The sequence below is a fragment of the Salmo trutta genome, chromosome 11 (genome assembly GCF_901001165.1).
Source record: "Salmo trutta chromosome 11, fSalTru1.1, whole genome shotgun sequence".
Taxonomy (NCBI): domain Eukaryota; kingdom Metazoa; phylum Chordata; class Actinopteri; order Salmoniformes; family Salmonidae; genus Salmo; species Salmo trutta.
In genome coordinates this window covers 816397-833423 of record NC_042967.1, presented here as the reverse complement: position 1 = coordinate 833423, position 17027 = coordinate 816397, and the positions used below count along the sequence as shown (strand labels likewise).

At 40.7% G+C, this 17027-nt stretch overlaps 1 protein-coding gene across 1 annotated transcript; it reads right to left on the bottom strand.

Annotated features, from left to right (window-relative positions):
* Positions 1-296: 296 nt before the first annotated feature.
* On the bottom strand, positions 297-14124 carry LOC115202058 (guanylate cyclase soluble subunit alpha-1-like). Its single transcript, XM_029765916.1, has 8 exons — positions 13727-14124; positions 13395-13456; positions 12915-13009; positions 11887-12677; positions 7361-7846; positions 5612-5755; positions 2452-2606; positions 297-1243 (listed from the first exon to the last, which is right to left on the bottom strand). Exons 1-8 carry the CDS (start codon positions 13967-13969, stop codon positions 1048-1050), a joined length of 2172 nt encoding a protein of 723 aa, XP_029621776.1. The 5' UTR covers positions 13970-14124; the 3' UTR covers positions 297-1047.
* Positions 14125-17027: the final 2903 nt, after the last annotated feature.

Genomic DNA, 17027 nt, shown 5'->3' with positions numbered 1-17027 from the left:
AGGAGATTCTGGAGCGGCGCCTGAGACAACGTTTTCCACCACCATCAACAAAACATCAAATGATCAAATTTATCGTGAAAGAATGGTGTTGCATCCCTCCGATAGTTTCCAGACACTTATATAATCTATGCCAAGGTGCACTGACGATATTCTGGCTCGTGGTGGCCCAACGCCCTATTAAGGCATTTTATGTTAGTGTTTCCTTTATTTTGGCAGTTACCTGTACTATGACTATGCTCGCAGGAAAACTGAAAATATATTCCAAACATCAGAGTAGTAGAACAAAACTGTTAATCACAATATTTATTGTCGCTTGGACAATACAAAAATAATCACAGTAATAAATATTAATTGGAATGGAAGCACATTCATTGTGTTCTAGCCATGCCGTGACATTAGTTATTGTGTAATTCTCTTTAAAGGGATAGTTCAACCAAATTACAAAATTGCATATTGGTTTCCTTGGCACTTAGCCTGTATGCAGTCTAAGGACAAGATGAGAGGCGAAAAATGCAGGGATATTGACTTGCATTTGGAGACCAGTTAATCCAAATTAAAGCATGGATTGCTTTCTTAATTTGTCCATAGACTGCTTACAGGGTAAGGAAACCAATATGTAATTTTGGTGACTATCCCTTTAAGTCCCAATGTGTGATTAATACCTGTATGTATTTACATGGTAGTTACATAGGCAGTTGTAGTGTAATTATAGTTTAAGAAATGACGTGAATCTGGTGAGGTGAATAAACCAGTGAAAGCATACAAAATGTACATCTAGTGATTTTGTAAGAGAATAATCAACATTTCTACATCCCCTAAAGAAATCTACAGCAACGGGTGCTAGCTGTATTTAGACCTGGGTACAAATATTAGTTCTTTCAAATACTTTAGCTCTGCTCGATTGAGCTTGCATGGCGCAATGGAACCAATGAAATATTGCTAAAAGTGCAAACTCAACCAATTTGGTGCTCCAGGCAGGCTCAATCAAACGCTCAAAGATTTAGAATATTAATTGAACCCAGGTTTGGCTATGTCTCATTATACCATCTATGTTTGCTCAACCATGAAGTTTGTATTGCTGTAGCATGGTTCATCAGTCTCACAGTCACTTGTGGTTTTGCCCGACCATTGATCAAAAGCCTCCAAGAAGTAACAAACACCAGGAATATCCGGCGGGAAGTTTGGCGGAAGATCCTGTCTGGTCCGGGGAATGAAGACGAACTCTGGACAATCTTTCAGCAATCTGGAAACCCAAAAGAACAAATGAACCATTATGAATGTAAATACAACGTTTTAGTGTGTGCTGCAGATAGAAATGGGGGCTACGGGGCTCTCTATTCAATCAACATTGGATCCTGTTTCCTGTGCAAGACCACATAAACTATTTATCTTGTACTGTGAGAACGTGTATATGAATGTATTGTATAACACAGTTGCTGTGTGAAACCAAAAAGCAACTCAACTGGATAGGAAGTTAAACACGTTCTCTTGAAACACATGAACAATGTTGTTTTGCCTTCCTTACAAAAAATATACAGTAACATATCAACCAATTACACTGTAATTACACTAGTAATAACAATGTATAACATCTTGTTACATCTTACTTTAGTAACTGCATTATAATAATAAAGAGCACTGCAGTTAATATGTAAAAATGTTGTTAATGTAGTAATTACAGTGTTATTACACAGGTGCAATAAGGACTTTATCGAAAGTGCTACCAAATACACAGGTAATGTTTGGACACACTTTTCAGCGGCCCCAATGCCAGGGCTATTTTTATTACAGTCCGAGAGAACAACCATACACCTTCTGGTTTTCATTCTTTCCTTTCAATCAGGGACAGATTCAGACTTGGGAAAGCAGGTGGGTGAACTTTCTGGCCAATCAAGTGTTTTGTGAAACTGTTTTCAACTGTGTCCCTAAAGAGACCACACTGAACATCCAAGAATGTTTGTAGTAAAGACCTTGGCTTTATTGACTATGACAAATGTTGGGCAGCCAAATTAGGGTTCAAATTCTATGACCAACAGTGGACAGAGCGTAAGAACAAAGAGTAAATAGTACAGATCCAGGCAAGACCTGTAGACAACATAGGGTTTAATGGTCTATCTTCTTATGAATGCCAGTGCATCTTTCATTATCACAGTGAGTCAGGTAGCTTGTCATTTGAAGAACACCACACAAAACCTAATTTACTGTGTGACTTTTGTGAAATACAGTGTGATCCAAATGAATGAGACATTAAAATAAGACATTATAAATACATACATGCTAATGACAAGTCCAACGATGCATTATAACCACATCATAATGATACATGTGATCATCAATGCAAAGTGTAAACACAAGACTCTTCAAAATATAATATTTTTTTAATATAAAACATTAGCTAGTGGCTGAGCTTAAAATAAAATATATTTTGGAATTGCAGAAGTTTTAAGTCACCTGTGGGTTGTGGGGCTAACGTTGATTCTTCTAGGTACGCTACAGGACTCAAACTTATTTGCCAATGTGACGTTGTTGCCAAACAGACAGTAGCGTGGCATCATCACGCCAACAACACCGGCCAGAACTGAACCAGTGTGCAGGCCAATTCGCATCTGTAAATAAAAAATATATAATTTCTGCTGAGGGGAAAAACTACAACATTAAATCAAAGCTTCATTGATTATATTAAGTTTTCCTTTGAAGCGATAGCTATAAGGTGAAATCAACAAAAATCCAATATAAATGTTTGTATATTCGAAAAGTAAAGTTCACCAAGGTGACTTCAAGGAACAACAAATTGTGATTGTGGCTTTAAGATTTCCAAGACACTCTTTGAAGAACAATCAAGTCATTGCAACTCATATCTTTTTGGGAAATCACATTTTGACTATAGTAAATATAATTTAAATGTAATTTGTGATAATAATTCAAGAACATTTCCCTTGTTATCGGCTGTGATGCTTTATATGAAATAACCTTATCCACATGTCCTACTTCTGAATGGATAATTTAGCCAAATTATTATTTAGATTTATTGATTGAATTTATATAGCAATTTTCCAGATGCTCAAAGCGCTTTCATAGTAGGGAGGAAACTCATCCACCATCAATGTGTGGCACCCACTTTGGTCATGCAAGGCAACCATTTGTGCCAGAAGGCTCAGCACACATCAGAAAGCATGGTATAGAGGTGAGGAGTGACATATGCCAATTAGGAATGGCAGGGATGATTAGGTAGCCATGATGGAAATGGGGTCAGGACACCCCTACTCTTACGATAAGTGCCATGAAATTGTAATGACCGTAGAGTCAAGATATCCGTTTAACGTCCTCTCCGAAGGAGTAGGGCAGTCCCATGACAGACAGCAGAGAGCGTTGGATTCGAACCCATGCTTGCAGTGTTATATATATATATGTGTGTTCTGTATGTGTGTTCTAGAGGCAGCGGCTTAGACCACTTGACCACCCAGGGCACAAAGTTGTGTTTTAGAAGTTACTTGAATGTGATTTAGGCCTGATTTTTGGAGCATGCTAACCAGAGGGGTATACAAAGCAGGATCTATGAGTTAGCCAGCTACTTTGGATAAACAACCAGAAATAACTATTGATTTTCTAGTTCATTAGGAAAGCTAAACTTAGATGTGTTTTTGGTTGTTTAGTATATAAGACAATGCACATTTCAAGCTTATCTTCCTAAAGAGCTGGCTAACTCCTTGATCCTGCTTTGTAGTGTACCCCTTGTTTTGTGTTCAATGACATTAATGATTAACTGTAGCAAAGTGAACGAATCCAAATCATGGATCACTGACTCTTTGGGTCCATAATCTGTGTTCTAGGTATTCATAAGATGGGGTCAACTACCTCTAAGTTTTCAATATAATGTCAAATGTCAAATAATATATCAAAATACTGAAAGACAGGAACAGCTGCAGCTTTCTCATTGTAATCTCCAAATTTGAGATGTTGATGAGCCACTGTCAGTTTGCTAGGGAGCTTACTAGCTGGCCTGACATCTGCCCATCCTCTTGACTCTGCAGGTAACACAATACACAGTCTCCCGCAACACCTCTGTCTCTGCCCATCAACAACTGGACTCATTCCTACTGTATCTCTGGACTTGTGGGTTGGTGTGCATGGCCAAAGTGAGCGTGACATGCATATACTGTGACATGTATATCATTCCTGCTTGTTGTTCTTATAGTAGTTATATGCTGCCTTTGTGTATAGCTGTATTGTAATATGTGCAGGTAGCATATATATTCATATAGTCCCTCCCTTGTTAATAACCTTGTTACTCTACTTGTGCTATCACTTATTGCAGGGGTTCCCAACCTGGGGGGGACACAACATTTGGTGGGGGGTAAAACATTTATACAATTAAGGATAATAATAGCTAATCATTTACAATTCGCGATTGTTTATAACGGTCTAAAATTATGCAGAAATATGCGATGTTTTAGGCAAGAAACAAGCTGTAAAATGCCAGAGGAAAACACAACTCTGATGCCAATGGGACTTTGCTTGGGAAGTAATCTTTTTTTTACCCCTTTTTCTCCCCAATTTTGTGGTATCCAATTGGTAGTTACAGTCTTGTCTCATCGAAACGCCGTACACCTGACGACCGTGTCAGCATGCACTGCACCCAGCCCACCACAGCAGTCGCTAGTGCGCAATGGGACAAGGACATCCCTGCCGGCCAAACCCTCCCCTAACCCAGACATCGCTGGGCCAATTGTGCCCCGCCCCATGGGTCTCCCTGTCACAGCCAGCTGCAGCAGAGCTTGGACTCGAACCCAGAATCTCTAGTGGCCTTAGACCACTGCGCCACTCGGGGGGCTGGGAAGTAATCTTATACAATGTGTGACTCTGTCGCTATCAATTGATCTATTCAATTTCTGAAAAAGAGAATATGTATAATTAAATTGAGAGTTTATATAAATTGTCATAATAAAACATATTTGGTAGCGGAAGGACCTTTGGGGAAATCGAGTCTAGAGTTCCATATGCATTATTATTATTATTATTATTATTATTATTAAATAGCCTACCTAAAAGATGTAATGAGTTCTGTCAAGGTCTGTCAAGTTAAACAAAATAATAAAATCAATTATAAAAGCTTGTGGTGTATTTAATATAGGCTATCTCAATAAACAATAACAAATCAAATGTGAAAAGGGGGGCCCTAGGGAAAAATGTTGGGAACCCTTATCGTATTGTGTAGTGTATCCATTACCTCTATTTCTCCTGTTTCAGAACCATTACCATTCTTCAGCCCCATGTACATCTCTGTCTGTGTGTGTGAATAAAATTACTCTGAGGTTGCCTCATTCCCCTCTTAACGGGGCAGGTGCTAGCGTGTCATAGATCAGCCCAAATGGAGAGTTGCTCCCTTTCAGATGAACAATATTGTCATTCTTGATATTAATAAAAACCAGCTAGCAGGGAACACCTTTGTCTACATTTTGAGCAAATGGCATAACAGTAGAAAAGCCTGAAAATCAGTTTTGTGTACAAAACTCTCTTGTCCAGGCAACTTCCTGTGCTACTCAGTGCAGTTCTGAAAGGGGCTTTCCATTGATGGTTTCACACTGTGAAGAAGGTAAGCCGTAACACTCACCTTGATTGGCTCGCCAGTGGGCGTCCTGACCTCATCGGACAGCTCCATCATCTTCAGCGCCATGAGGGCAATCTGCACTGCGTGAGTCTCGCTCTCCTTGTGCAAGCCACCAGCCACACAGTATGCGTCACCGATAGTCTCCACCTAGATACAGTAGAATAGAATAGTTTAATATCCCATAGGCAAACTACATGACATACAGTTAACTTCATCACAAGACTTGTATAATATCTTGTATAACACTATTCAACTTTTTTTTTTAAAGACGTGCCCAATTAGCATTAAAATAGGTCTTCTGGGAGGTGTTTATGTTTTACTCCGGAGCAGGAGAGCACTCGACAGTTGTGTGGTGGTGGTGGTGGTGAGGTAAAAGTCGATGTCCCAAATGGCATTCTATATAGTGAATTGTAGTGCAATGTAAAAGGGAATAGAGTGCCATTTGGAAAGCAGACAAAATCTATTTTGGGATCGGGAATGGAAACAGAGGTCCTAAAGGAACCTCTGACTTCTCAGTGCTTTACGAAAGATCCGTCAGACATGCTGCTCTCCTCTGTTATACTTCAGTGACACACTGATTACATTAACCAAACTCCCCGCAGATTACAAGACAGCTGGCTGAGAGCAAGCAAGTTTGGCCGTGAGACAAGTACAGTCTGTTCTTGAAGAAATAATAAACCCAAATAAAATGGTGGAACTGTGTCATTTTTGTCCAATACTTGTGGAATCTATGAGAGAACGCAACGAAAATAACCTTTCTACCATGAACTTAAAGTACTTTTGTGCCTAAATCACATAAGTCTCATTCTGACAAGGTCAAAAACAACAATGATCTTTCCCCTTTTTGGAGCCTGTGCATCTGTTTTATATGGCACACTCTTATTTTGGAGTAGACCTTGTCATTATTGATGACTGTTAAGAATACACAACTGTTATTCTCTCTAAATTGCTTTGGTCAAGACATAACTGTTAAGTATTGGCTATATTAATACATTGATGAATTATTGCTAAATTATGCAAAAGCATGAGGGAGACAAGCCTCCACTCTCAAATGATTCATATCGGTAAACACATTCTTATGAAACGCTATCGAAGAGCAACATGAAGCATATCTTACCTTAACACCTCCATGGCTAATTCAATTCAAATGAAGCTGTATTCATGATGGGATCAACATAATATAGGAATGCCAGCAAGGGTCTGTAGTCAACAACATAAATGGTTGTTCTAAAAATAAACTGTTGATATTAACATAAGATTATATAGAGGGCCTTATTCATTCAATCCAAAACCGGTAACAGGGGTTGTGGAATAAGACTAAAGCAACATTTTGGGCACAGTTGGAGTCCAGTTCTCATTAATATAAATTTTAGCTGTATAAAAAACCTAATCTTGCTTTCTTACACTGTAAGGCAATTTTTGCTGTTCCATTTAAACTGCTGTTTAACTGCTGTTTAACTGAGAAATGTCATTATAACCTGGTACTTTCTGGTACTTAACTGGAAGGAATTCCACACAATTGATAACTACGTTGTACCAAATGGTGCGTTGTGAGTAGTGTTTCAATTAATTCGATCTATCCCCATAAACAAATATATTCTGTGGTTATTATTATGAATTTAATTTCACTTTTATCATTCCAAGTAATTACCAGGCACTTTGTAAAATAAAGCATAACCACAATGTTTAGTTGTATCCGGTAAATCCGGTTGAGAAGTTCCCTGAGATTCCTTGGGCCCTGCTGTAACACACCTTGTATACATCCAGCTCCCCGCAGTGGTGGTCAAAGCGTGTGTACAGCTCATTGAGCATGGTGACCACCTGCATAGGCGTGCAGCGTGAGCACACGGCCGTGAAGCCCACGATGTCCGAGAACAGCATGGTGACATGCTCAAACTCCCTGGCATCCACCGTGTGTCCTTGCCAAAGTTCCTGGGCCACCGTCCCCGGGAAAATGGTGAAAAGCAGATCCACCGTCCTCTTCTTCTCTTCCTCCAGGGCGAGGTGAGCGTGCTCCAGGGCCGCCTTGGCCTTGCCTAGGCGCTTCTTCAAGCCATCCTGGGCCTTGGCCTGCTCGCCCACCAGGACCACGTCGCGCAGGGCGTTGTGGATGGGGATATCAGAGAGGTAGAGGCCGCGGCCAGTCAGCTCCTCCAGCTTGTCTACGCACGGCGAGCCCAGGAAGAGGATGGTATTGGACTCTGAGATGCAGATCATCTGGCCTTTCAGGTCCATGAGCTAGAAGAGAGGGAAACAAGACATGAGATAAATGGCTTTGTCCGGGTACTCCATGCTAAATGGTACATACAGTGAGGGAAAAAAGTATTTGATCCCCTGCTGATTTTGTACGTTTGCCCACTGACAAAGAAATGATCAGTCTATAATTTTAATGGTAGGTTTATTTGAACAGTCAGAGACAGAATAACAACAAAATAATCCAGAAAAACGCATGTCAAAAATGTTATAAATTGATTTGCATTTTAATGAGGGAAATAAGTATTTGACACAATCTCAATCAGAAAGATTTCGGGCTCCCAGGTGTCTTTTATACAGGTAACGAGCTGAGATTAAGAGCACACTCTTAAAGGGAGTGCTCCTAATCTCAGCTTGTTACCTGTATATAAGACGCCTGTCACAGAAGCAATCAATCAATCAGATTCCAAACTCTCCACCATGGCCAAGACCAAAGAGCTCTCCAAGGATGTCAGGGACAAGATTGCAGACCTACACAAGGCTGGAATGGGCTACAAGACCATCGCCAAGCAACTTGGTGAGAATGTGACAACAGTTGGTGCGATTATTCACAAATGGAAGAAACACAAAAGAACTGTCAATCTCCCTCGGCCTAGGGCTCCATGCAAGATCTCACCTCATGGAGTTGCAATGATCATGAGAACGGTGAGGCGCCCGCAAGTTCCCTGCAGCGCCCGCAAGGTCCCCCTGCTCAAGAAAGCACATATACATGCCCGTCTGAAGTTTGCCAATGCACATCTGAATGACACCCAGGACAACTGGGTGAAAGTGTTGTGGTCAGATGAGACCAAAATGGAGCGCTTTGGCATCAACTCAACTCGCCGTGTTTGGAGGAGGAGGAATGCTGCCTATGACCCCAAGAACACCATCCCCACTGTCAAACATGGAGGTGGAAACATTATGCTTTGTGGGTGTTTTTCTGCTAAGGGGACAGGACAACTTCACCGCATCAAAGGGACGATGGACGGGGCCATGTACCATCAAATCTTGGGTGAGAACCTCCTTCCCTCAGCCAGGGCATTGAAAATGAGTCGTGGATGGTTATTCCAGCATGACAATGACCCAAAACACACGGCCAAGGCAACAAAGGAGTGGCTCAAGAAGAAGCACATTAAGGTCCTGGAGTGGCCTAGCCAGTCTCCAGACCTTAATCCCATAGAAAATCTGTGGAGGGAGCTGAAGGTTCGAGTTGCCAAACGTCAGCCTCGAAACGTTAATGACTTGGAGAAGATCTGCAAAGAGGAGTGGGACAAAATCCCTCCTGAGATGTGTGCAAACCTGGTGGCCAACTACAAGAAACATCTGACGTCTGTGATTGCCAACAAGGGTTTTGCCACCAAGTACTAAGTCATGTTTTGCAGAAGGGTCAAATAGTTATTTCCCTCATTAAAATTCAAATCATTTTATAACATTTCTGGATTCTTTTGTTGTTATTCTGTCTCTCACTGTTCAAATAAACCTACCATTAAAATTATAGACTGATCATTTCTTTGTTAGTGGGCAAACGTACAAAATCAGCAGGGGATCAAATACTTTTTTCACTCACTGTACACAGTCATGTCCAAAATTATTGGCACACTTGATCAAGATTAGCAAAAAAGACTGTATACAATAAACAATACAAATGGTGAGCTACATTGTATTCTCAAATACAATTGTTCAGAGAAAGAGATTTTGTTTAAAAAAATATATATTGGCACCCCTTGTTTTCAAAACTTCACCACCCTCCCCTTGTGAGGATAACGGCACGGAGCTTTTTTCTAGAATGTTTTATGAGATTGGAGACCACATTGGGAGGGATCTTAGACCATTCCTCCATACAGAATCTTTCCAGATCCTTGATATCCTTCATCTGCTCTTATGGACTGATCTATTCAATTCAATACTCTCTTCAATTCAAACCACAGGTTTTCAATGGGGTTTAAGTATGGAGACTGAGATGGCCATTGCAAAATGTTGATTTTGTGGTCAGTTAACCATTTCTTTATGGATTTTGATGTGTGCTAAGTGGTTATTTTCTTGCTGGAAGATCCACTTGCGGCCAAGTTTCAGCTTCCTGGCAGAGGCAACCAGGTTTTTGGCTAAAATGTCCTGATACTTGGTAAAGTTCATGATGTCGTTGACCTTAACAAGGGCCCAAGGACCAGTGGAAGAAAAATAGCTTTGCTAACCAGTATTGGCACTTGAATTGGAACCAGTGCTATGGTCAGATGACATGAAAATAGAGCTATTTTGCCACTCACACCAGTGGTGGGTTTAGCATCAAAAGAAGGATGCATTTGTAGAAGATAACCTCATACCCACTGTAAAATATGGTGGTGGATCTTTGATGTTATGAGGATATTTTGCTTCCACTAGTCCTGGGGCCATTGTCAAAGTCAATGGCATCATGAACGACGAAGTACCAGGACATTTTAGCCAAAAACCTGGTTGCCTCTGCCGGGAGGCAGAGGACTGTTAAAAATACAAGATCAAGTGGATCTTCCAGCAAGACAATAATCCCTAGCACACATCAAAATCCCCAAATCAACAGCCTGATCAACTCTATGCAAAGGACATGTGTCGCGCTGCATGAGGCGAATGGTCACACCTAATTCCTTTATTTCTATTGACAGATTTTCTTATATGAAATCTAACTGAAGGTCTTTGTAGTTCTACGAATGGTCTTACTCACTGGGAGAAATAAAGTGTTAAAATAACTATGAAGCTTTCAGGGATTCTCACCCTGTGAATAGTTAACTTTGTACATGTTTTGACCTGACCTGACTTTCTTTTTACTGCTCTCAATAGTTGACATAAATAGAGGTTGTTACACAATTATATCAGCATCCTCGTGAGAGACTTTGATGGGTGAACTGATTTGACATAGTTCCTCCAATTCAACCTGGTCTCAGAGCATTTCATATTATTCTGAACGTAAATCCAAGACACATTTAATATGTTATGTTTTGTATGGTATATATTCATTTGTGGATGTCCATCACCCATTTTGTATGATATGTTATGAATTACAATTCATATTATACATTTCGAATTTGCAAATGTCCTTTTTGCTACGAATTTTAGCTAGGTGGCTAACATTTGCTAGCTGGCTAACATTAACTAGGCTAGGGGTTGGGGTTAAGGTTAGAGTTAAGTTTATGAGTTAAAGGATTAAGGTTAGGGTTAGCTAAAATAATTATGGTTAGAAAAATGGTTAGATAAAAGGGTTACGGTTAGGGTTAGGGGAAGTGTTAGCTAACATTCTAAGTAGTTGCAAAGTAGCTAAAATTAGTACCTAGTTGAAAAGTTGCTAATTAGCCAATGTTGTCTGTGATGAGATTTGAACTCGCAACCTTTGGGTTGCTAGATGTTCGCATTATACACCTACTCATCCACCCTGACCAACCTCCCTACTTTTTTTGTTGCCTTAAGTAACCATCCGTCTTATGTAACCATACCAAACGTACCATATCATATTCATTTGAGTGTCCCGGATTTAGATTTACTATGTTACATCTAGTCTATGAGACCCGGCTGTCCAATTTCACCCTGGGCTTATATTGTTCTCTACCTCAGGGGGAGCATTCCGCTAATTAGCACATACCAATTAACAACGCGGCATTTTGCCTTTCTGAAGGGCTATTTTTAACATCAAACCTGCATTTAGACAACCTTCGATACCTTGTTAGGCATTCGTCTTAACTCCAAGGGGTCATATCCAGCAGACCTGAGTTCAAATGGTTTTGCAAATCAAAGACTTTGAGTGTTTGCTTGAGCCCACTCCCTGCGGAGTCAACAGAAAGTGGATGTTTCAAGGGATACAGTATTTTCCACCTAACTTTCCACTGAAAAACAGTAGTGGGAACTCCACTCAGGCGTCTTTCTACGGCTGCTACGTTAGGTTAGCTTGAGCCTGCCTGGACTGCCGAATAGGTGGGTTTGCACTTGGTTCCATTGAACCAGGCGAGCTCAATGAAGCATCACTCAAGACTTCAGATACTATTTGAACCCAGGTCTGATATCCAGTCGAAATAGGGTCATACCCTCCCTGTGTCATCGGCCATTGAGCCCCCTTGGTGCTTTATCCGAATGATGAACTGTGTGTTCAGCATAGTCAAGATGCCTTGGAAGGTGCACCTGATCTGGGGCGTGACGATAGCAAAGTGCTCCTGGAAGGCAGCGGGCCGCCTCAGGCCGTCCTTCCGACTAAGCCTCTTCCGGAGGCCATCCCCGATTTGCAACAGGCTCAGGTCCTGATCCAGAAAGAGGTGGAAGGGGAAGGTGGAGGAGAAGAGGGAGGTGGGCATGGTCCCAACCGACGTGGCCCTCATGGGACTGGGGCTCAGGCTCTTGGCATCCTTCACCACCACCGAGTAGAGCAGGGTGGGCTGCCGGGGCCCAGCTTGGAACTGCAAGGGGCCTACGCTCTCCTTGGTGCCTCCTTGAAGGTCCATCTCCATCTCCATGTCCATCAACACCTCCACGGTGGTGTCGTAGAGCAGGCGGGCGGCCGCCTTGATGACCCCGGGGAAGAAGAACTCCGTGGTCTGCCCAGGGTTGAAGTAGTAGACGGTGTGCAGACCCAGATCCTTGTCCAGGCACAGCACCGACGCTGCTTCGTTGTTTACATTATCTGTTATTCTGTCTGGGTTGGCTTGCAGAGCGGCTGGTTCTGGAGGGTTTGGGAAGCTGCCCTGTTTCAACAGGACATTGAAGCTGTTCAGGAAGTCGCTGAGGGCTCCCCCCACCACCCGCAGAATATGGCCGTCCTCGTCGAAGCACGTTTGAAACAGCTCCTCGCCAAGGGAGACTTTCAAAGCGTCCATGTGAATACCTGGTCGTAAAAGGAGGGCAAATGTAATAGAATAGAATAACACAATGTAAATAAAAAATTCAATACTGTAGATTAGAATAGAAAACAATAGAATATAATATTATTATTGTCCACACAAGGTACAAATGTGTCTTTTGTTTCACAGAGGCATGAATATAACAGATGTTAAAAACATCCACAACGGAATAAAAGCAACTCATGTTCAGTGTTGTTTGAATTTGATCAGTTTTACAATACCTGTTTTGAGAGAATAATTCTTCATGATCTCCAGTAAATGCTCTGGTCGATCAAAGGTCCTATCTTGACAGATGTCTGCATAACACACGGAAGGGCTGTGGACAGAAATTACATCAGTATTATATTAGTAAGCACTGCACTCACCACATGAATGAATGGGTCTAGATATCCTATTCCATGAAATCCCATGCATGTTATGAAAAACTGTTTCTAACCAAAGGTTTGACTATTTTTCCTATTCCTTGTATTCTCTTCAAAGCCATCTTGCTGATTGACCATATACAGGTCGTGATACATGGGGCATCCATGCATGGCACGCAGTCAATAGGTATTCAACAAGAATAATAGCTGAACGCATTCAATTGAACTTAACTGAACATCGTCATTTCTTATAATCATGACCTTTGACAATAATTAAATATCAGGGCAGCATAGTTTAAATCATTAATTTCGCCAGCATTTATTGGATTTATTTCTTACCATTTCTTGTCTAACGTATGCCGTTTCATCATTTGCAGAAAGGCAGTATGCAGGCTTTGAAACTGTAAACAACAAGTCCAGAAGTTTATTGACAATATATTTGTATAAGAAATCTTATAGTTTGGCCCATTGCAAATCCATTAACATAACAGCAAACAAATCATTTGGTTCGAGATTATACCGCCAAAACAGATTTTTTTTTTGATAGGTTACTGTGCATGTTCCACGGTGTAAACTGCTCTCTTCTGAGACAACACTCAACAACAGTGCACGAGTCAATTCTGATGATTTTTGTTGAGAAATTGCTTTATTGCAGCACAATCTCAATTTACCTCGGGAAATGCTAATTTGCGGATGCTCTCCCCTAATGAATGAAGATTGACTCTAGTCTTGCTCGTCTTCCTTTGAGGTAGCACCTCCGATACATGTCCATGCACATCCTTGGAAATTGCCAGTACATCCCCGGTATGGTCACTTGTACGTTCCTCAAAGTCTCCGGGTTCGTCCACACGACCAATACCGGCGAATGGGCATTCTCCAGAGATTTTCAGGTCTTTCAATTTTGTGCAAAACATTCTTAGTGCTTATCCTCATCTCTTGGTTACATACAAATGTCTACATTTTGGACACGCAACTCCTGTCTCAGTTGGAAATTCCATTCCCACATCATGGCATTCGCATGGGAGCGAGGAGAAAAAAATAGATTATTTTATGCGCATCCTCTCGTGGACAACTGCCTTTCTCCCCTGCGTATGTTATAAATGATGCACACCTATGCCAGCAACCACACACAATATTCATAGGAAATTACATGGTAAAATATGAGTGAAATACTATTACCACAAGCCAATGAAAACCGACAGAAGAGTCCACCTGGCCAATCGATGCGCGGGTAGGTTGAGCTCTTAAAAAATACATCAGTATGAAATGCCCTGTAGGCTACTCCGGTATAAATCAATAACTAATTCACCGTTTGTCACATAAACATCAAACTAGATATGATTTATTCTAGAAATGTTTAGTATACTTTTATAACCTTTGCTTTGAGTAGAAATTCCAGTTTTGATTTGATAGAAATACATAAAATCTCAAATGTTGCATTTAAAGATGAAGAAATCTAATTCTGAGAAAAAAGTGAAGATATGCATTTATTTGCAATAACTTTAAAAAATATATATATTTCAAGTGCAATTTGTTCTATCTGAAGTTAGACAATGTTTACTTAAAGTTGTACAATGTTTACAATCTTAAATTGTATACCAAATCAATGTTCGCATTTTTAGTGCAGCAGTTACACATTTAAAGTAGTTACAAGGTACAACAGTAATTTATTTAAACATCTCTAATTTAACAGCAAAGAGGCCCCTTCCAATCATTTTCTATTTTGCCTTTGTTGAAGTCCTTCTTTGTCATCCCCAGACAAGCTGAATGGTACCCATCTCTGGCACACAGAGCATTCTATCTGCAGTGTTAAAAACATAAAACAGGGTTATGTTTATTTACATGCAAATTACAGTTCTGGAATACCAAAATTATTTTACATGACTTTGCAATTAGGAACATTTTCAAATTGAATTGGATTTTTGTTCAATTGCTAAATTGACTTTAAATGACATGCATTTGACCACAACCCTGACAGAAGCACACATAACTGAGGTGTTAATCATCGTTGAGTATTCAGGCAATACAAATCATATAGTAATAAAGGCATACATTTGCAAAAAAATGTATGCGTTGATAAAAAAGGTTTAAAAAATTAACATGCCAGAGGATCTACCCATTGGACTTAGGCTTGGCTGGGAGTTTACCTCATCTTTGGAATTTTAAATTCTGCTTTGCCACTAAAATCTTAATAAACACTGACAACTGAAATGTTGTGTTATTGTTGTTATTGTTATGCGTATTATTATAAAAAAAATAGGGGAAGGGGAAGTTAAAAAATGTACCCAAAAAGGTTCTTCAAAAGGTTATTCCAGGATCCATTGAAAGGGGTCCTTTGAAGAACCATTTTGTAGGGTTCTTCGAAGAACATAGAGGTTCCCCCACAGTTTCATTTTGAAGAACTCCTAAAGGATACTCCAGGAACCTTTTCTTTTTAGAGTGTAGGAAGAGTCTTGGTGGTTCCAAACTTCTTCCATTTAAGAATGATGGAGGCCGCTGTGTTCTTGGGGACCTTCAATGCTGCAGACATTTTTTGGTACCCTTCCCCAGATCTGTGCCTCAACACAATCCTGTCTCGGAGCTCTACGGACAATTCCTTCAACCTCATGGCTTGGTGTTTGGCATGACATGCACTGTCAACTATGAGTTCTTATACAGACAGGTGTGTGCCTTTCCAAATCATGTCCAATCAATTGAATTTACCACAGGTGGACTCCAATCAAGTTGTAGAAACATGTCAAGGATGATCAATGGAAACAGGATGCACCTGAGCTCAATTTTCGAGTCTCATAGCAAAAGGTCTGAATACTTATGTAAATAAGGTTTTACTTTTTTAATACATTTGCCAAAATTTTGAAAAACCTGTTTTTGCTTTGTCATTACGGGTTATTGTGTGTAGATTGATGAGGAAAACATTGTATTTTATCCATTTTAGATTAGGGCTGTAATGTAACAAAATCTGGAAAAAGGGGTCTGAATACTTTCCGAATGCGCTGTACCTGTCTGCACTAACAGTACTTTGACATAGTGCATCATGTCCTAATTATTGTTTCCAGGTGCATCCCAACCCTCAAAACAAGACACACCTGGAGACAAATTAGGGTGGATGCTTTAATCTTATGCAATTTACAGTAGTGTGTGCATACATTTTCGTACAGGTGGCCCCAGCAGGATTCGAACCCACAATCTTGACACTGCAAGCGCCATGCTTTGCCAACTGAGCCACATATTACATGTTCAAATGTATTTACATAATTCCATAAATAATAATGTATCTCCCCTGGGTTAATGCCTAGCTATGTAGGCTATAATGAAGTGTTAGTGTGAGCATCACCATTAGCATTCTGCATGTGTATGCCGCCAACTTGTATTGGCAGCGCTGTAACAACTCCCCATTTTCTAATGGAAAGCCCCTCCGACCATCTCCCCATCCTAATCACACTTCTTATCTCCACTGCCAAGACTGCCAAGTTACAAGCGCACTCGCACACACCTCGACTCCCTAGCCAAGCCTGCCCCCTCCCCCTCATCATATGCCCTTCTTGCATGTCCACTTCCATGCTCAAAATCGGTTTTAGAATCCCACAGCTATAGCCGACAAACTCCCACACATTATAGGCTGATTTCCTGAACCAGATTACTTTTGGACTAAGAAGTATGTTCTCCATTGAAAGTGCTTTTTAATCAAGGACTAGGCTCTATCTGTTTCCATTGAACGTGACTTCATGGCCAATACATTGATTCATTCACTTATGCTATTGGAACAGAGCCAATACTGATACGTCTTGCACATGCTTGGCCCTATTCCCAACTGGACTGGTCAATATACTTTTTATACCATAGTGCTGCATGTGAAGGTTGCTAAGGAATCAGAAATGTAATGTAGCCCACACCACGGTCCAGTGTGTTTACACAGAGTAGGCTATGTCCTTCTGTTTCAACAATTACCAGACTCAAACACTCCAGCAGACA